The 20,975-nt window shown below is 36.3% G+C and overlaps 2 protein-coding genes across 3 annotated transcripts; both read right to left on the reverse strand.

Annotated features, from left to right (window-relative positions):
- Positions 1 to 267: 267 nt before the first annotated feature.
- Positions 268 to 6,230, reverse strand: LOC113761449. 2 transcript variants are annotated; one of them, XM_027304443.1, is made up of 7 exons: positions 5,044 to 6,230; positions 4,184 to 4,407; positions 3,989 to 4,053; positions 2,196 to 3,801; positions 1,944 to 2,119; positions 1,613 to 1,799; positions 268 to 1,510 (listed from the first exon to the last, which is right to left on the reverse strand). In XM_027304443.1, exons 2-7 carry the CDS (start codon positions 4,332 to 4,334, stop codon positions 870 to 872), a joined length of 2,826 nt encoding a protein of 941 aa, XP_027160244.1. In that variant the 5' UTR covers positions 4,335 to 4,407; positions 5,044 to 6,230; the 3' UTR covers positions 268 to 869. The 2 variants fall into 2 exon arrangements, with proteins under 2 accessions (XP_027160244.1, XP_027160245.1); XM_027304444.1 differs by having other exon boundaries at positions 1,944 to 2,104; positions 5,044 to 6,228.
- A 6,033-nt stretch (positions 6,231 to 12,263) lies between these two features.
- On the reverse strand, positions 12,264 to 17,093 carry LOC113760345 (protein PAIR1). Its single transcript, XM_027302896.1, has 11 exons — positions 16,988 to 17,093; positions 16,656 to 16,851; positions 15,684 to 15,828; positions 15,345 to 15,479; positions 14,905 to 14,957; positions 14,610 to 14,804; positions 14,429 to 14,494; positions 14,282 to 14,328; positions 13,563 to 13,713; positions 13,206 to 13,287; positions 12,264 to 12,503 (listed from the first exon to the last, which is right to left on the reverse strand). The coding sequence occupies exons 1-11, from the start codon at positions 17,050 to 17,052 to the stop codon at positions 12,403 to 12,405; spliced, it is 1,236 nt and encodes a 411-aa protein (XP_027158697.1). The 5' UTR covers positions 17,053 to 17,093; the 3' UTR covers positions 12,264 to 12,402.
- Positions 17,094 to 20,975: the final 3,882 nt, after the last annotated feature.

Below are 20,975 nucleotides of genomic sequence, written 5' to 3' on the forward strand. Positions count from 1 at the left end.
TCAGCTAAACCCTGTATTTCCAACTTGCAATGGGTAGAGAAGTGTTCTCATTATCTTATGTAAGCTGGTAACCTGAAATACAGCATCATGCAAGTAAATCTAGACATTTCTAGATTGAATTGGAATCAAAGAGGCTTTCCAAAACTGGCATGCAGCCAATAATATGTTGAGAACAACGGTGCCAAGAAGTAATACTAGCATCAAGTTGTACGAGTCCTCAAAGGAAGTTTGTCCAGAGCGCAAGGATGTATTCAGAATCTGTCGTACTTTTTTTTTTTTTTTGTTTAAATCATTGTTTATTTCTTAGTATGAGTTATTACATCCTCAAGTCAAAAGTTTGTGACAGCAAGAATGGCAATTCAACAAGAGTAAGCTATTTGCAGAGACAGAGAGAGTTAAAGACAGAAATTTTCACACAGCTAGATACAGCACGCCTATCAAAAGCACACCAACCTCTACAACTCTACACTTTCTAGAGAATGTCGTATTAATAAAGTCAGATCCAATGATCACCATATCAACTCTCCAACCCAATTCTGCCATAATCCACTAGCACTTTTGCCTTCTCATGAGCTTGCATCAAAAGATGTTTCACATAAGAGATCCTCTATTTCTGTACATCTTCTGCCACAGAAGGCTTCCATGCTAGTCTCTTAGCAGAATATAGGCTGAGCATAATCCTTTAGGTCTCGGAAATTTAGCATGAGGTAAAAGATCACCAAATGTGAACCTTCATTAGACCACCAATCAGAGCTAGAGGCAGCATAACTGGAAATGTGGGTTAACCGGAAAAAAAGGACATTTTACTGCCTCAGCAGACTGAAGATCAGCTTCTTTTGCATTAGCTCAGTAATAACGTCAATTATACTTTACAGGTCAACTTTACGAACTTCAATCAAATCAGCTGAAGATGATAGAGAACCATTTTTCAAATCATCATAGATGAAGCTTGAAACCGTGTCCTCTACCAATTTGTCAAGAATGGCCTCTTCCATTTCCGTACCAATGTGTTGGATATCTAATCGAACATCTATCCATTTTCTGGACTTAGCCATGTCCTTGTTGAGAAGCTGATCCAAAGATTGAGGCGACGGGTCTTGCTGGAGGTGCCACTCAACTCCTTCCCATATCTCCTGAATAAGTGTCATCCTAGTTGGGACAGGCCGAATGCTCTGTTTATTACTCGACATCGACAGGAAACACCCAAAATAGCGGTCACATACCTCCTCCAGTACTTCGTTAATACAATCAAAAAGTAGCTTTTGCTCATGATGAGACCGGCTGGAAAACAGCTCCACTTCATCATACAATGTCGAATCAAGAATTGGAGATGAAGAAAGCCACTTTAATAGATATTCATCCCAGACCAATCCTGAACCTAGTAACACCGCTTCTACATATTCAAATGCAGATTCTTCATCATTCAAAGAAGTCTGCATACACATCCCTTGGTCACTGGAAGACCTCCACTCCTCAAAATGAATTTGCCGTGGTTGAATTTCTTGTTCAACTAAGAAATCAAAACATCCTTATATCAAATATGATATGGAAGTACAACTGACCATAAATCAAATAAATCTGTAGTTCATAAAATCTAATTAAGTGACCTAACCTGGCCTACGTATGGTCCTTGCTGGACTGATATCATCTTCAATAAACAGTGGTTCGAGAACAGAAACAGGACTGGGTCTGTCTGTTCTATCAATTGCACCCTCAAAATCTTCAACTTTTATAGTGACTGAGCAGTGTGAAGGTGATGCTGAAGGAGAAGGCAACATTTGACACTGCTCAAACGATTCCTGCAAAACAGAACAAGCATTTAGGCCTGTATAACACGCACAGCAGGGACACTACAAGAGTAATAAGATATTATGGCCAATTGTCATCAGATGTAAATTACGATTCTCATTTCAAGAAGACATCATCAAGAACCAGGAGATTACCATCTCCATTGACTGTGTCAACCCTTCTTGATGATATTGTACAGCAATATCACAGTTTTGATCATCTTCTGTACTGTAAGAGCTACTTGATTCATGAGCAGCATTTGAATTCTCATAGCATTCACGGTCGCCTTTAGTTGTTTCTTCAAATCCTGTAGCTCCTGCATAGGATTTATCTACCACATGATGAAATGAAGACTACGAATTGCTCATATCCAATCTCAGGAAAAAAAAAAATTAGAGGCAAAATACCTTCAGATACCATTACATCTCCACCTGAAGACAGCGCTTCGCCATCCAAATCAGTATGATGGTGCACACAAGACAAACTCCTACTTGCTTCTGGAGTTTCTACTTTCTGATCAAGACTGGCATTACTGGTGCTAGGTTCAATCTCTGAGCAGTACTTTAATGAACTTGAGGGTTTCCTAAGATTTTCTTCATCAACCTGATCTGTGGTCTCATTAGCAATCTCAATACCACCATGAGAAAACAGTGTGCTTTCAGTTGTTACAGAGCTGTCCTCAGTGCCCTTCCTAGGGCTGCTGTTGGCAGAAGAATTGTATTCTGAAAAAGAAAGAATCCTACCCAAGGATTTTGGTAGCTGCTGACTGATTAGCTCTGTATCATTATGCCCACTGCTAAGCATCTCCAAGAGGTGCTTCTTGGCCTCGAGGTAGATGTTAGCAACTCCCGACTTGGTATGCACAGAGGTATCTTTCACTGTATATGGGTCAGCATCGTTTGGTTTGCCGATTTTATCATCCCGATTTAGATTGATGGAAGGTTTGGCAAACCTTTCAGTATAGAAGTGGTTTCTGTTTGGAGACCGCCACCCTAAATTTTCTCCTCCAATTCCCTTCTCAAAATCATGTCTCTTTTGATGCTCTGATAGAGTTCTATGAGTGATTCCATCAGGAGAGGTCCCCTGCCTTTCTTTTCTGATAGCATGCTTTAGTTTCCGTTTGATTTCAGTGAAAGAGAACTGGCTTCTTTCTCCCTGGATCTTAACTCCCTCAGGATTGTGAAATTGCATGGAAGTGCTAATATGTATCTCTGTGTTTTGTTGTTGCAAGGTCGCTGGTCCAGGTTTTAAAATAACAATCTTACTAGAGGACTGACATTTGTCACTTCCCATTGAGGGGAAACTTTCCTGTGATTTGCTCCTCCTCCGGAAAAAGTTTCTGTGTTGTTTGTGGTTGATGAGGTCGTCTGTTTTTGAATGACTTAGTTTGTCTTCTACGAAGCCAGATCTTGGCAATGAATTGGAATGCAGCAGGCCTTTCTCTAAATGGGCGCTCTCCAAACCTTTAATTTGCTTTACCAAAAGAGAGTTCGGGTCTTGCAGGAGCTTTAACAGCAAGTCCTTTTCTAAACTCAATCTATTCAAAGCATCCATGGATTCTGTGGACTCCTGGACCTGCCCATTATCTCTAGAATGCTTAATATTGGATGAGTTCTGATCAATGAAGATCTTAATGGCTGCACTTAACTTTCCCTCGTCAACTGCACTTGCCTGATCTGATGGCACATCAAAATGATCATGCAACAAATGCATAATAATTTCAAAATCAATTTTATCTGAAGTTTTTTGACCGTCAACCTGATCACCAGACTTATCAGTCCCTAAATCTTTCATGACATCCAAATCACAAATGTTGATATCATTAGACCTCTTGCTGGCTTTCTTTCTATGTTGGCGATCTTTTCTTGTATGACATCCATGTTCTGGATGGCCCATCTCGGAATCACTGCTCTGCTTGTTTGGATCTTGCTCATTGACCATCTCTTCTTCCATGAGTTTCTTCACACTTGTTTTAAGAGTATCAACGGAGGCTATTCCACTCTCCCTGCCATCCTTTTTTGACATAAAACGGAATTCAATATTTCAATTTATATATGCTATTACACCAGTAATTGAGCATCACTTTGATCAATATGGCAAAAGACTTCCATTTTCACTCCACATCCCACAATAAAATGACTATTTGCAACTTTTGATACCAGATACTCTTCAAGATTAGTAAATGGATGCAATAACTTACCTCACTATCCTGACAGTTTCCATCGGAATCAGGTGACACTAGTCCAGTTTGCGAGGATCCAGCACCTGTAGCAAATTTGAAGTAGCTATAGTCTGTAGAAATAGTGCTACATAGAATTCAAGTAATTGAAGCAATACAAATCATGAAAATATGACATGAACTGCATTTATATTGCTTATCAAAGAGGTTCCTTACTGGCAGCTTTCCTGCTCCCCTTTCTTCTATCTGGAAGGAGCTTTTTAGTGGAACGGCCATGGCGAAAATCAAAGATGCTGATCAATCCCGATATACAACCTGTTTGATCCTTTTCATACCGCAGACGCCGTCTTTGTGACCTCTTTGCCATTATCTCTGGCAACTCTCAGCTGTCAAGTTGTTGCTTTCATGTATATTTTCTTGCAAATGGGAACGCAAAAAGCCTGATTAAGAAGTGAACAAAGAGTGAGATGAGAAAACAGTATAGGTAATTCAATCCAAAAGATGACATTGATGCAACAAAGTTTTCAGATGATGAATGCACTGAGAAAAGGAGAGAAATGTACAATGACAGGAGAAGTAGAATCATTAAAACTCTGACACGTCTTATGTAAGCCTGGAATTTCAGTCAATTCATCGCATCAATCAACAAAAGAATAGGAGGATTGTCATATGCCATGATCGTAGTTCATTCTGCAATTGATATAAATGAGCCTTTGAAAGAAAGTTTCGCAATTTTTTTTTTTAAAATTTAGAAAAGAGAAAAGATTCTAAACTTGCTCTCAAGCAAAATCTACATTCTTTTCTTTCTGTAATCTTTACAATTTTGGCAGGGGGAAGTTTCTTTTAAGTAATCTAGTGAGCATGTGATCATGTATTTTCTTGTAGATCACCATGATCCCTCATATAAGCATCAGAAACGTTGCAAAAGTCTTGTATTGACAAAAGGGGGGGGGGGGGGGAAGGAGGGGGAATAGCAGTCCGATCCTCCATAAAACCACAAGTACGAGATTGTTTTGCACCAAAAAATAAAAAGGTACAAGTAACATACAAATACAAACGCAAGGCAGATGATTTACCTGCAATTTCAGGCTCTCAGAAACACTAGGACTAACAAAAACAAGCATGCATCCAGATAAAACTTTGCCGAGATCCAAAACAGAGTAATTTCAGCTGCTCAAGGAAAGTGGTGCTCTCTAGCAGGAAAGCAAGTCTTAACCTTCTTTGTCGGTGATAAACCTACACAGTATTTCCGATGGTACCAGTAGAACCTTCCTTTCAAACCAGCTTTTTCAGACAAGGACAACTACTCCTAAACTTCGAAATACAGGCAGAAGATCCACTTACTGGATTGTAGTCACAATTTCCACTGGCATTAATCAATCTCACGCACTCTGATGCATTGTCACTTCTTAATGAACTCCAAAATTAAAACTTTCTGCTTCGTTTTTTGCTTTTGATCAGGAAGAGAGGGATCAAACTCCTCAGAAACCCAAAATTCACACTAGTTCAAATTCAACAGAAGTCTATATAATACTTTCTCAAGAAAAAAAAAAAGATTCCAAATTTACACCTGTCCTGATTGCTATATATGCAAAAGGGCATCCGAAAGTAATATAAAATTTCAATCTTGACAAAGCTGGCCGAAAGCAATCCAAAGTAGTCCAGATATGAAGGAAGCAAAAAATCCAGAAAAAAAAAAAGAGAACCCCCCACGAAAACCCAAAAATTGGTCTTCTTTTCTTCTTCTATCCGTGATGAAGCGTTGCTTGAGGGAATTTTCTATGCACAGCGGACAAAAAGAGGGGGAGAAAAAACACCGCCCCACGTAATAAAATGGAGAAAATGTGCGTGGGGTGCAGCCATTAAAGACTAAGGAGGAAGAGGGAAAGTGGGAAAAGATAGGAGAGATGTAGAGAAGAAGGGGAGAAAAAAGGGGGAAAGGTTGGAAAGTAAAAGTATGGGGAAACCTTTAATAATTAAATTTCTCTTGGAGATGCAATTGAGGAAAAGGGATTAAATTGGAGAGGAAACTGAAGAAGGAGAAATTGGAATTGGGAATGAAAAGGTGGGACCAATCAACCAGAACGAGGAGACCAAAGTTGATGGAGCTTTCCAGTGAAGAAAAGTGATGGTATGGTTGGTGTATTTGAGTTGGGAATGATTTTGCCATTTTCTCATGCTCTTTTCCTCTCTTCTTCTTGCCCAATTCCATTTCTTCGACGTTCAGCTATCATCATCAGTCTCACCACCCAATTCCACACCTGTGTTTATCTTTTAAGACTTTTATCTGTCTCTCTTTTTTCTCTGTCTACTGCATGTACATTACATCATGTCCATTTCAATCTGTTTCGGTGGGCATCCTTGGGATAGTCAGACAAAAGTTCATGGGAGCGTTGGATGCACACGCATTGAAAGGGAGAGAGAGTTATCCAAATTGCTTATATATGCACGTTGGCGTTATCTGTTACGAAAGTGCTTCCACACCGCGTATGTGCGGTCTGGACTTTCAAAACACAGCAGTTCAGTGGGCAAATTACATGTCACCACCCTTCTGTAGTTTTATTATACAATGTCACCTAATTCTTCTAAAGTTTCAAAATAGTCACGTAACTTTTTTATAATTTTATGTAAAATAGAAAAATAAAGGAAATGCATAATTCACTACAGTGATTAAATTACACGCATTTTACAAGAACATGTAAGAACACTACTGGTGTTTCAAGTAACAATAATATTACAAAAGCTATTTTTCATTAAATTTCCAGTTTACATGAAACCAGAAAAGGGATTAAGTGGACATTTTAAAATATTTAAGAGGTTATGTGGCAATAAATGAAACAATAATGGGATGATTAATAATTTACCCTAACTCGGTAAAAATTGAATGGATTTGGCTCGGCAAATTTCTTTATAAAATTACAACGAACCCATAAATGGTATGGAAATAATATGAATAATTTACTGTCCAAACTAACCCATAAATAGTGAAAATCACAATCCAATACTACACGATTCATATTCAATGAGAGCTGAACCTAAAACCTCTAAATCCCGAGACTTTTGATTCAGCTCGATAATTGATCACATTGATTTGCTCTCCGATCAATTAAATTTCGAACCGATATAGATTGATTCATACTTGAACAAAATGGCAATGACTTGATTGGGTTTGTGTAAGGATAAAAGGGTATGAGTGGATAAATTTTAACTCTAAGTCTTTATACTCGTTTCGAGCTTATTATTATTTTCTTTTAAGGCAAAAAACGTCAGCAATCACTAAATTATTGAGCGGGTTAAGTTATGGCCATTAAATAATTTTTTGTTACAAGTTGACCGCTAAACTAACTAATCAGTACACTCGTAACCATTGCGTCGATTAATGCTCTTAATATATGAAATAAACAGAACACATGGCATAGTTTTGTTCTTAATCGAGTAAGTGGTGGACAAAATTACCTCTACACTTTGCCACGCATTTTTAGACAAAAATATGAAATTAGTGGCAGCAATTTGGATAATGATACAAACGTCACATCGTTTCTTTTTCTTTGTTGATTTTTGTTAAGCTTAATTGGAAATTTACTTTACTTTTCTAATTTATCTTTATTTTGTGCACTCTTAACTTGTCGATGGCTTAGATGCTAATTGCTAATAGCTTAATGATATATGATACTACACAAAAAGAGCAGATATACACATCGTAATGTAGATATCTCTTACGGAGGTTTTAAATTAGTTTCAAACCCTTGCATAATTCTACCAAATCCGTCATATTTTTATTAGGAAAAAAAAAGTTAGAAAAAAGAAAGGGAGTAATATTCTTTCCTTTCATCTTCAAACTCCAAATGCCCATACAAAAGAAAGGGTGCTTACCATAATCTGATTGTTTTTTATATATAGAAAGGGTGTTTTTTATATATAGAAGTTGACATTTGACAACAAAAAAATAATAATAATCTGTTTGTTTTTAATATTATTTGAACTCGTCGCTTCGAGAGGAAAAACATAGGGTGTGCCCAAAGAATCTACAGTTTTTTTAAAAAAAAAACTTAAGACATGAAAGATTAAACAAATGGAGAAGAGCACAATTTTTACAATTTTTTGTTCATCTGGTTAATATAATTCTTACAATTTTTTGAGTGAATTTGTGCAATTTTTATTACAATTTAATTGTATGAATTGATAAATTCACACTTACAGTAAAATTATAGTACTAATTTATATCAAATATTATTATCAAATGTTTTGAGAAATTTTATAATTGGTCCAAATTCAATAAAAACTCAACTGGAGAGGACCTGATCCGAATTTTTGACCGAGTTCAGTGCTAAAACCAAAAGTCCCCCCATTAAAAGTCCCGGTAAGCAGTCGTGTCATCTTTCAACATCAATGACACTGATGCCTTGTTTCACTTGTGGACAAGTCTACCGCAAAGTTGTCCTCCGTATATACATATACATACATGAGAATATATATACATTGAAAAATACCGCAAAAGTTGTCCTCTCAAAAAAAATATATATATATATTGAAAAATACGAAAAATATTGTTAATTAACAACAATTTTAGGAAATTTATGACATACATTGAGTGTGTGTCTACGTGCGCATGCGCGCGCATACACACTTATATATATTTGTTTTCTATAAAAGAGATAATTAAAGTATTAAATAATTGATCCGCAGAAGTAACCATCTCACTCTTTTTTGTTTTTTTTTTTCATTTTTGCCAGACAAGGCCTTGCCCTCTTGGATTGCTGCAAGTGTAAGAATGGTATATTTGAACCAGATTGAGAAAGTCTCTTAGTTTGTGTCTAATTTTCTTCACCCGGAAACATATTCTTGTCATTAAATATGCAAAACGATAATGGACAAACGATCGAATATGCAAATGGAATTGCCGATTCAAGCCAGCATTGACAGCAATATCATTTCATAAGTATTAGATATGCAATTTCTGTAGAAGCATATCTACAATGATATGTCTATAACAAAATTTGCCTAAAACGATGCATTGATTTAAACGCATACGTAGTGCTATTTCAAATTGCCATACTTTTGCTCATATTTCTCAAATCTTGATCCCATCATGCACTTTAATTCTTTTCATTCGTGTGAGAGAGAGAGAGAGAGAGAGAGTATATATGCATACGTACGAGACTGTTGAGTGCTTGTTCTCTTAATTTCTTTCCCCTTCAAGTAACAATAATGACAACCATGTAATTAACGGTATCAAAAGAGTCTTTAAAAGCAAAGGTTGGTGAAGCAAGTTTACTCGCGGTGAGGACCATGTCTAGTATTATCATCATTTAAATCCAGGACCAACTTACCTTTGCATGCAACACATGTTGGTGGACACAAATACTAATGCATGCATTTTCAGCTTGTGAAGAACGCAAAACATCATTGATGAAGATGCATGGAGTCCTGAGTTTTGACTACTTTGGCGAATTATCATGCAGGTATTGATTGTTTGGTTAAACTTAAACACCTCCCCTGCTCTAGCTACCAAGTTTGTTGAGAGTAATGATTAGATAATACTTGCATGCCAATCTGAAACACATTTGATCAGTTTGATACTGGACGGTTGGATTCAAACTTTCACTCGTAAATGATCCTTAATCGTTTAAATTATTTGAGATTATATCATGCGCAATTCCACCTCATCCAGTGCATATACAATTGATTGCGTTTGATCCCTAACTTTATTCTCACTTTTGGTGATGGAGGACATGACCTAATAAATTGTCTTCGTGTTAGTTTGCTATGATTAGATAATCAGATTAGGTTAAACTTCATTAAGAAGCATTTAACTGACGTTGATGATTCATTCTCAGTGGTGAGCAGTTGTTGGCTTCTGCCATAGGAGAATAACTAAGGCACACAGCAAAGTAGATAACACTAAAGAAACTCGTAAAGAGAAAAGTGCCAGTTTCAGATCTCATCCACTTTTCGGAAGGCAAGCGACATTTCTCCCATTAAGAGGTTTGAACTACTTATAATCCTGTTGCAAACTAAATATTCTAGTGACTCCTAAGACAAAGAATAAGAATACTTTTATTTCCTTACTTATTCAAACAAAAGAATAAACAAAGATAGATGTTTACTCTTTACGAAGCCATGTAAATTATAGCAGCATTATATGCATCAATGGGCAGATCAAAGATCAAAGAACTCTGAGTGGAAGACGGACAATGTGTACATAATCAGCAAGGCATTCATACCATAATACTAGAAATGTGGGCTGTTAGTTCTAATTCCTTTTCAGGGAAAAAGTTTATCTGCAAGCATCTGTGAAAGTTACGTCTGACAAAATCAAGCCTAACAAGGAACGTATATTTTTATACGTAGCTGAAATTTTCTTAGACTTTTGACAGTGGATGTTAGTGGGCTAATTTCTCAGCAGAAGGGTTTTGCATATGCTTTTCTAGGGCATCGGATGCTTCTGCTTTTGGACACAGTTTTGTCCTCGAAGTATTCTTTTAAGGCATCCCCATTTTAAGAAAAGACAATTTAGCTCTATCATCATTTGCATACTAAACTAATGGGAGATTTGTGATGCAATCCTCTTCACAAGATCTGTGAAATTTAGCACTATGAGTTGGAAATTAAGGTAGCAATGGAATGATGGATCATACCAAAGTCGCGCTTGCTTGGGCGGGAATATGATAGATCAACCATCATTGCCCGACAACTGAAACCTCGCAAAGTTGTGCATCCCTCCCTTGGTCCTAGTTGCAGTCACAATCCTCAATTGTCGGTACAATCGCATGATGTCCTCAATTGGCTGACAGGGGAATAGAAAACAATTTTTGAACTAAAACATTTGGTCATTGTATATTAGTCTATTACTGCAAACAATTGGGCGACACCACAGATTACACCAAGATGTATAACGTTTTGAGGCCAGAATGATACTCTACTAAATTATGGGTTGGTTAATCATTGAACTTGGAGGTCTTAATAGTCTTTTTTTGCTAGATAGGACAAGATTGCAGTATGATTCTAGCGGATTACGCTAAACAAGCACTCTATTTTTATCAGATTCAACGAAGGTGATCATTCATCATCCAAATCATGAAGAATAATGAGTGCATTATCTTAGTGGACTCGGAATGATAAAGCCTTTATCCAAGAAATGGTTAGATTAATCCAGAAAAGAAAAAGGAAAGCAAGACGAAGGCTGTAAAAGTTTGTCGTAGAGAGGGCCCAAAGTCTTTTAAATCATATTCTTTTGCGTACTTTCCAGCTAAAGATCAATGCGCAAATTCGCTTTTTACTAACTCTTCACGTTCGTTGCAACAACTAATTTACTCATAAGTTGTTCTTTCCTTTTAACTAAGCAACAAAGCCAAAATCAACGACCTGCTAAGAAGATGATGATGATGATGATTTCTACAGCAATTAAAAAGAGCAGCTCAGCCTTCTTCGGTACTTCATCACATACAAAATCTATCTCAACTTACCAGTTACGTCAACTAAAAGATCAAGTAGGGATGTTGAATCAGTAGTTCACTAGGCCGGCTCAGAGCTAACTTTTGTTGGATCACATAGCTATGGATGATCCTATCTAAATGCCACTGCAGCTAACTTTTGTTGTCTCGCGTTCTTCTTGTTCACATACATGAAAATTAAATTGTTCAATTCCGAAAAGTGAGTTAGAGTTTGAAGTCTAAGTATCACTTCTCGGGACTCTGCAAATAAATATAGGATGTACAAATCAATGTTTGCCTGGTTATGACATATTCGTCTACAAGTGTTTGACATCAGGAATGGTGCTACTTAGTTCACTTATGTGGTCAATTACTTAATTTAGAAGTCTGGACACTTCTCAAGATTTTGCATTCAGTCCACTGATTCTTGATTACTCAAAAGAGGACAAAGGAAATTTATGAATTTGAAGAATTAGAGCTGCACGCTATAAAATGTCAAAAGGATTGTTTTGTTAATGTATTGTCTATGGTTGATCAATGTAAGGCATGATGTTTTAGAGCTAACTGATCCCAAAAAGCCTTGGTATTGTAAAATTATCACGGTTCTCTTGAAAAGACTAACGACTAATCAAACTGCACGGTTTATGACCTTAGTCCGGTCTGATTAAAAAATGCCGTACACGAAGTAAGGTTTCCTATATGATCTTTTCTAACCAGTAAATTTCTATGGGGACAGACAGTATATCTCGCAAAAGTAAATATCAAACAAAGCAATTGTAGAAAAATAACATATCTGAGTGATGTGAAGCAGATCTGAATATATATTACATTTTTTTTTCCTCTTTTACGTGATGTAACTGTGTACAATGACAACAAATTCTAATTAAACAACTACTTTTGTTCGTTAGAGGAAGAGGGTATTGCAGAGATTTATTTGCAGTTCCATGTGTAGATTTTGGCACAAAGCTTGAAACAAGAAGGTTTTCAAGGGTCATTTCACCTTTAGTCTATAACAATGGGGTTACAGCGTTTTCTCTTTTGCCTTCTCGCTTTTCTCAGTATGCGTTCAGTCTCTTCATTTGCTTCCTGAGTGGAGTTGTTCCCTACATGTTCCCACAAAGAAGACATCTTTACAGCAGCGAGGGTAAACAACTAAACATCATAAATATCTATTGGCAAACTGCCGCAACAAGAAAATTATGAAGGTCCCAAATAGTTAAAGTACACAATCTGCCTTTTAGAGAGAAATGGATTGAGATAATATTTTACGACACATGTTATTAAATTTCCATAAATGAAGTCCTTTTCAATAATAGGAAAATACGCACTTTATGTTCAAGTATCACTATTGGGATTGCACCGTAGTCAAATTGCTCTCAGTTACGGAAATTTAAGAAGAAAAAGAGTCGCGAAACATTGATTTTTCAAATCATTTCTTTCTAAAATGCAGATTGTGTATTTTCCCAAAAGAATGTATAAGAACGTGTATCTGTTCACTCTCCGAAAAGTGATTAAAAGTTTTATGAATTTTTTGCAATAAAAAAAAACGCCACCTCCTCAGCTACAAGAAAAAAGGTAACTTTGGTCCTCTGTAATATGAAAAAAAATCACCTGTAAGTCCAGCGTACTTGATTGCAGAAGAAAATCATACAGATACAATCATACAAGAAGTACTTCAGAAGATAAGCCTAGAAGTTCATGCAGATGATGGACAATGATTTTGCACATCTCATTCAGGAATTAGGAAAAAGTGATTTGAGGCAATCATATAATGTGAATATTTAATTATCCTGCAAGACTGTTACCTGTTTGCATTTCTTTGAACAAGCAGAAAATTCCGCCATCAGTATCCTCATCTGATTCGACCACAACTTTGCACTTCCTTTCCTGCACCGGTATCAAAAACTTAGTATAAAAAGACACTTTTTATGTTTTCGTTATCTTATTCTTCAGCTTCAAAAATAAAACAACACAATGCATAATGATTTGCACCATTTCCTGAAATTGTGAGAACCAGTCCCATTATATGATCCTGCACCATTTACTAATCAGAAGATGTGCCCCCCATGGACATTCATGGAGTGCACAAGATTTAGACGTGCAGAGTGAGAGGAAGAGAACACTAACACGAAGAAGCAACAGAAACTACAATTAACAGCTACCTGCTTGATCGAGGGGATTCCTCCCTGGTGGGAACTCTTATTTGGATTTCTGTCTTTAAAAGGAGCTTCTTGGTGCTTTACTGACTTCCACCCTCCACATTCAGTCTTTGGAACCAAAATTTCTTGAGAAACCTTGGGATGCAGTTGCGCACTAGAACGAAAAGAAAAAGAGAATCTTACTGGGCTAGAGAATACAATGATTAACACATGTACCCAGAAACAGAAATTTGTCCTCATTCTATGCATATATATGCGAGTGATACCACTCCATATAGAGATAATGGAATACTTAAGGCCTGATTATTTAAAGAAAATACTCATGCATACAAAGTTTGCCTAAGCAAACCTGAGTGCTACGATAATAAACAGAGAAGGATCTAGATTAGGCAATAGAGGTCATAGATTCTAATCAGTCACACTAGCTTAGAAAAATCTTAGGCATGTCCAGGATTATGTTCAATGTTTTCCTTCTTGTGAGACTTTCTTTATTACCCTCCCCACCCAGCAAACAGGATGATGTAGAGATATTCCTTCTTGAACTCAATTCATTTCTAAGGAAATGAATTTGATATATCCATGATTCATCCTTCTAAAGTTCAATTATCAGAAATATCAATTTTTACAAAAAAGCCGATTCAATCAGATGATTGGCTCATGCCAGTGGAGTCAGCAAGTGAGAAGAGAAAAGGAAGACTAGAAAAGAAGTACTAAATTGATACCTTTTACGAGACTGCATTTCCTGTAAAGTAGCACGATGATTAACACCCTGCAGATAATGTAGATACATGAGGCTTCAGGAAAATATCTACAAACACTTAGCATCTAAAAAATGAAACTGTCAGCTTTTTTGGGGATAGAACAAGTACCTTTGGAGGAGGGATGACAGGAGTTCCACGTTTTTGGTTAACAACTGGTACTCTGCTTGCAATTGTCTGTAAATGTCAAACCATGAATTCGGAAAAAACCTTCCAGGCCACATATAGCAGTATAAAAGATAGAGTTGCGCACTTATTGACTTCATTAGTTGAACACAAAATGTTTTCATGCCTGTATTTCTTTCGTGAAAGTCTTCATGAGATCTTTTTGAAATTTCAGCATAGAAGCCTGAATCTTTTCTGGCAAAGCTGAAACTGTTGAAGATATTTCCCTTGAACTCTCTCGAAAAACGTTCTGTGAAAACTGCCCAGACAAAGCTTTGAAGCCCCCATTCAAACTTGATTTGATATCTTCCTGTCCCTTGTTCTGGTTGTCCAATGGATTAGAAGACGAAGTTCACCGACATATGAGACACACATTTTATTCAAATAAAAATGCTTGAAGGACTGGATGTATTATCTGATACCATTAACTGAAGCAGATCATCATGAACTACCATCTTCTGCCGAATGCTTTCCACTGCAAAAGAGATCAGAGAAAATAATGACAAACTAGCTTTTGCACAAGTTTCAATTTCTGAATGCCTTTTCACTTCCCAATACTTAGAAGTATATATGCCCACATGGCTTAATGTTCATAAAATACTGAAGCTTGATTGTGCAGGTTGATAACATATTTCTTGAAATATGTGCAATAGATATTAGCAAGAAGCTGCCTGGTCTGGACCACAAGCAAATTGCAAAATACTTTTAAGTGATTCGGTTCATCAAAACTGCCGAAGCTGGCAGGTGTTGCATGCATGAGCCTTTGAAATTTCACAAATATTTATATCAAATGCATAATGTTTTAGCTAAATTTTTACTGCTCTTTGTTCTAGTACTTTGTCAACAAAAATTGAATACTTACCCTCAAGCACTAATTCTTTTGTTCCTTTGTTGACTTGCATGATGTCACTCTGAACAGAATCCAAGATCATTCCAAACCTGCTTAACGAAGTTTCCATCATTCCTATCCTATGTTCAAGTTCTTCATTGATCTGGCCTGCTCAAGCAAGTAAACTACTGAAAACTTAGAAGAAAACCTTGTATATCCTAGAAAACAAGCTTGTTTAAACAACTTGCAATACAAAGTTACATTCTTGTATCCAATTGAAAGTCCAAGGGGGAAGTCAGAATCTTCAAAACAAAGTTGTTCATTCAAACTACAAAGTTGATGACACTATTTAGCTGATAATTGTAAACTTACACTTGTGTTCAGGAAGGGACCATTTGCGCATTTGATTGGCAGAAGATCTAGAAATTTGCATTTGACTCTCTTCCCTTGGGCAATTGATAGGAGCCAAGAAAGAATTCCTCTTTGCAGAAGTCTCCCTTTCTTGTGAACTCAATCTCTAAGGTATTTTGGTAACATGCAAATGAAAATTCTGGTTCAATGTAAAGTGATACTAACACCAAATAGATTATTTATATGGCAATTGCAGTTCCCTTTCTATTACTTCCTTCTTTATTTCCGCTTATTTCAAAAATTTTAATTAATGAAAGTGGACAACATTCATTGAGTTCAAAAAGAGTAGCTCTATCCATGCATGACAACAACATCCATAAAAGTTGCATGCTTTTACAAGTATACCAAACAAGAACTCTGATGATTGCAATTCTTTGGACAACAAACTTTTTGCATTATCTTCTTCTGTAAGTCGTTAAATGCACCATACTTTTGCAAAGGAAAAAAAAAATTAACGACACTTAAGGGCTACTTCGGCGTGCTTCTAATAGTTTGCCTATTCTAAAGCTACCACTGTCATCCACTTGCGATATTATACCTAGTTGATTCAGACAAACACCTCAAGTTTCTACTTTCATATAGTTCAAAGGCAATCCTTTCAAAAATAGAATTAATACAGAATTTATTCCAGTTTATCTTTTCCGAACCAGTTCCACTATACTAATAATCCAAACTAGTAAAATAAATTAGAATATAGAAATAATTATCAGTTACTTCCCACAGAAAGCAGCTGCATTACTGAAATCTACTACATACTAGTTCAAACTCTGCTGAAAATTAATAAAATATTCTGAATGAAATAAAACAGGACTGTACTTGATCTCCTACGCTTATTTTGCCACTGCTTTATCTTTACTTTCTTTTGAACAAACTTTTGATTATATATCTGCTGAGCTCCATTTATGTTTAGAGAGAGAGAGAGAGAGATTTTACTTGCTCGTGAGTGATGACGTCTTCGAGAGAGTTCTGAGATATCTGAGAGAAGAGGCCATGCTGAGATGAAACTCCTTGAGAAAACGCCGACAGCTGGGAAATCGGTGCTTGTGATCGGAACTGCGACACCGTTGCCGACGCTTGGCTTTTTCCAAAAATCGAAGTCTCTGCTCCAGTCGCAACCGCACTCGGTCTCCTTCTCACATCATCACAAATATCAAAAAAAAATCAAAAAGAAAAAACACACACACACAGACAATAACTTAACTGAGCTAAAAATTGAAAAACAAAAATACAAGTGCGTATGGAACAAAATGATGGTAGAATGGAACCTGGAATGAGGAGGAAGAACGGAGATGGAGCTGAGATCGGAGGCTTTGTTGATTTTTAGCTTCATTTGTCGGAAAAACCTTAAGGTTCAGACTTCAACTTCGATATTCTGCTAGAAATTTATCAGCGAGTGAGAGAAACCCTAAGGAATTAAAATTGAATCAATCGAAGAAACATGGAGGAAGTAGCAACGTTTCAAACTGCGGATGGAAATCCGTGCTGAAGCAACGGCACTGACTACTTATATACTGGAACTTTGGGCGCGATTCCTAATCTGACGGCAGTTTAAACGAGAAAGCGTTGTGTGATTCCCACGTCTTCTTAAGTACTCTGGGCTTCATCGCACGACTGTGGCTTTCTCTTCTATTAGTTCGTTTGGGAGTGGATGATTTGGAGAGAAGAGAAGGAGAAAAAAGAGAAAGTGAACATTTCCTTCGTTTGTTAGTTTTTATTAGGAAAGAAAAGAAGAGAAATGAAAGGATTTAAGAGGATAAATAGTAAGTAAAAGTTTTCCTTCCAAATTAGAGAGAAATGGAGAGAAAGTTGGAGGAAACTTATGAAAGTTTTTTAAAATACCTATTTTATCTTTAAAAATATCTTGAACAAATATTTAATGACTTTTATATCCAAAATCATTTCACTAATTTTCAAAACTCCCAAACAACACAACAATCCCTTCTCTTCTCTTCTCTTCTCTCATAACTTAAGTTTTCTCTTCTTCTCTTTTCTATCCTAAACTCCCAAACTTAGCCAAGCACGACTGGAGTCTTTTTTCCTCTTGCCCTTCCCAAGGCATCCTTTCTTTCTTTTCTTTTTCCCCTTAAAAGTATATTATTCCCGTGCTTGTTAAAAAGAAAAAACAAAAAAAAAAGAACTTTTAAGGCCTCCTCCCCCCCCCCGGGCGCCCAAAAGAAAAAGACAAAATTGCTCATGCCTCATGGGATTGAAGTTGTACTTTTGATCAAAGGATAAATTGGTTTCGATGGGGCTTTTCATCTTTTTCTTTTTTGGGTCAATTTTTAATGGATTAGATGAGTCAGAGGTACAAACGGTTGTCAGGTCAATCATTTTTATCGATTTTGTGTAATTTCACAAGATATACATTCATTCTTCAAGATGTAACTCGCTTTGAATACAAAATAAACATAAATTAAATTTTCATGAGCCTTGTACACAGTATTAAAAATTTTCATGTATACGAAGTGATTTAAACCTTATAAATTTTTTTGACCAATCATGGCTGGCTATTAAATTTTTTGGATTGGAATGGAGGCATTTAGGACGTCTGGACCTCTTTCTTCCATGTCTATACATTTTGGGCTCCTAAATCTTTATGTTGGGCTGCAGTCTGCAGGGCATTCGAACTTTGGCAAAAAGATAAATAGAAAGAAGTTGGGCTGTTGTTCACTGTCGGAGTTGAGGTCCTGGTACAGGCTATGAAATTCCTCCCGCAGTCATGTAGTAGGGAGTAGCAGACGGAAGGATTATGCCTTCGCAAAATCAGCTTTTGACTTCACTTGCGCAGATTTTTTTTAAGTGTATGATATACCGTTTTGCTTTTGTCTGGTGCACCAAGTATGTGAACTCCTGGCATTTTCTTCTATCAGACAGGTAAAGTATTTTTATAATGGGGAAGTGTTCATAAAGTGGTACTTTTACACCATGGAACTAGTTAAGTTGGTCACTGAAAATATTGAAAATTCTGGGAAGCATAATTGATTTGTTAAGAGTAGCTTAATGTGAGCTGATGGTGTGGTTGGTGGTTTTGTATGGTTGGTCTGATTGTCTTACTTTTTATATTATTTGATGTACAATCACATTAATTTCTTATACTTATATAAAAAAAAAGTAGTGTACATGTATAAAATATTTTACATATATTTAATACAATATTATAATATGGTTATACGTAAAAAATTTTAAAATGTATAATAACTGAACCAAATCATATGTGCGAGTTGGTTTGGATAGAGTATTATTTGAAATATTATTTGGAATAATTACTGTTGCACTTTTTATGATGTGATGTACGTGAGTTAAAAAGATGATTAAACATATAAAAATACGGATTGAAAAATGTGTTTATAATGCAAGTGGGTTTGTTTGGATAGTTTTATTATCCCAAATAATATTTCGCTTGCATCATAAACACATTTTCCAACCCACCTTTTTATATTCCCAATCACCTTTTTATCTCACATACATCACATCACAAAAAGTGCTACAGTAATTATTCCAAATAATATTTCAAATAATACCCTATCCAACCAAAAATTGCCCAGTCCCACTCAATGCATACGAGTAGATCCAATCCCCAGGATGGCCACCTAGAAAGGTCACCTAGAAGGTCATATGGACTGATGGAACAGGAATGGCCATTGACTTTTAGCACTACTTCCAGCAAATTCAGTTGCTTTCTTTGCCAGCTCAGGGGACAATCCTTTTCCAAGTTTGCTCATCATATCGTGTCTCCTATTCAAGCATGAACCAATTGAAAGATGATCATGCCCTTATTCATGCTTTTCCATGTCTTTTTAAAAGATTCAACTTGAACAAATTAGAGGAAAAAAAAGGCACCCCAAAACAAAGAATTTAACGTCAGTCATATGTAGCAAATAGTCACGATGTGATGCCTCTACAAGGACTAACATTCTTGATTGCTTCCTTACTGGGGCTAAACGCAAATGACTTGATCACGTTAATCTAATGTTTCAAGCCAAGGGTGTTGCTTCCCTATTGATTGAGAGGAGGGGATAATATCCTTTAAACAACGTCTAAATACCCCATTAAATGTTTTATCCAAGACCTTGGTCTCTAACTAAAAAGGTAGATACTTGAGCTTGAGAAGCTAATGACCCCAGTGAGTTCGTAAAACTCACTAGGATAGGCAGTATTTTTGAACCAAATAAAATAACAAGCAATGAAACCAGGGACGAAGATGAATAAAGCCCCTAAATTATGAGGCTGTATTTGATAAACTTGAAATCTGAAATCTAAAGTTTGAATCTGTTGAATTACTAAATTGTTAAGTACTAATTTGATATATATAAGTGTATTTTATATTAAGTAATAAGTACATAACTTATCGCTTATTTTTTTTGAGTAAGGTTTGTTTAGAAAATTTAATGCCACTTAATTAATTCAGATGTTCTATATTTGGTTATCAAACGCGTCTGCACATATTAAAATCTGAATCGATTAAATTTAAATGTTAAATTAAATTATTAAACAGGACTTGAAATAAGGAAGCCTATCTAGACCCTACAAGTGCGCACCGATTCCATGCAAAGAGTTTGATTAAGACATAGCAAATTCCATCAAATACACAAATCAAAGCAAACCATCCATGTCGGTGGATTATATCTTCTAAATCCCCACACCAACAATCCAACCCTCCTCCTCAAAAAGGGATTTTGGTAGACAACTACGTTAAATATCTCTTCATGAGAATAAGTTTGGGATCTACACACATATTCTTCTGGCCCGAGTTATATAATATAAAAGCAGTCTTCAATTTAATGATGAAGCTTTAATTCTTAATTACTTATTGCCCGTTGCCCGAGTCCCAAGTAAAAACCTACCAGCGGCCAAGAACCTCATGGTTATGGTCGCCCCAAGGGATTAAAAGGTTTCTTTTCCGTATGTAAACTTCTTGCATATATGAAGAGAAGTGATTGATCCCAAAAATTCTAACAAAACGTTGTACAAAAATGGGAAATCTATTGGAGAAGCATTTGTAATTTATCCTCTTCTTTCTTCGTAAATATAATACATTATCTAAATGACTGTTTCGGCCTACCAAATTAGAATTCAATCCTGTCACTGTTTTGTGCTCATAATCTTCATCTTATTTTTGCTTTTTAACCACCTAACCCACCCTCACAAGTAAGATTCGGAAGAAAGATTTGGGTCATTCTTGGATCAATAATAATTCGCTTATTGATAATCAGTAACCAAAGTTGACGCGAGGTGTTTGTTTGTACAGTTAAA

This window comes from Coffea eugenioides, chromosome 2 (genome assembly GCF_003713205.1).
Source record: "Coffea eugenioides isolate CCC68of chromosome 2, Ceug_1.0, whole genome shotgun sequence".
Lineage (NCBI taxonomy): Eukaryota > Viridiplantae > Streptophyta > Magnoliopsida > Gentianales > Rubiaceae > Coffea > Coffea eugenioides.

Coding starts and splice junctions, on each gene's coding strand:
- LOC113761449 (XM_027304443.1), bottom strand. CDS start 4,334: ATGGCAAAGAGGTCACAAAGACGGCGTCTGCGGTATGAAAAGGATCAA. Junction 2,120..2,195: donor AGATGTAATGGTATCTGAAG/GTATTTTGCCTC, acceptor ATCATGTGGTAG/ATAAATCCTATGCAGGAGCT. Junction 1,800..1,943: donor TGACACAGTCAATGGAGATG/GTAATCTCCTGG, acceptor TCTGTTTTGCAG/GAATCGTTTGAGCAGTGTCA.
- LOC113760345 (XM_027302896.1), bottom strand. CDS start 17,052: ATGAAGCTAAAAATCAACAAAGCCTCCGATCTCAGCTCCATCTCCGTT. Junction 15,829..16,655: donor ACGTCATCACTCACGAGCAA/GTAAAATCTCTC, acceptor AAAATACCTTAG/AGATTGAGTTCACAAGAAAG. Junction 15,480..15,683: donor GTCCCTTCCTGAACACAAGT/GTAAGTTTACAA, acceptor TTGCTTGAGCAG/GCCAGATCAATGAAGAACTT.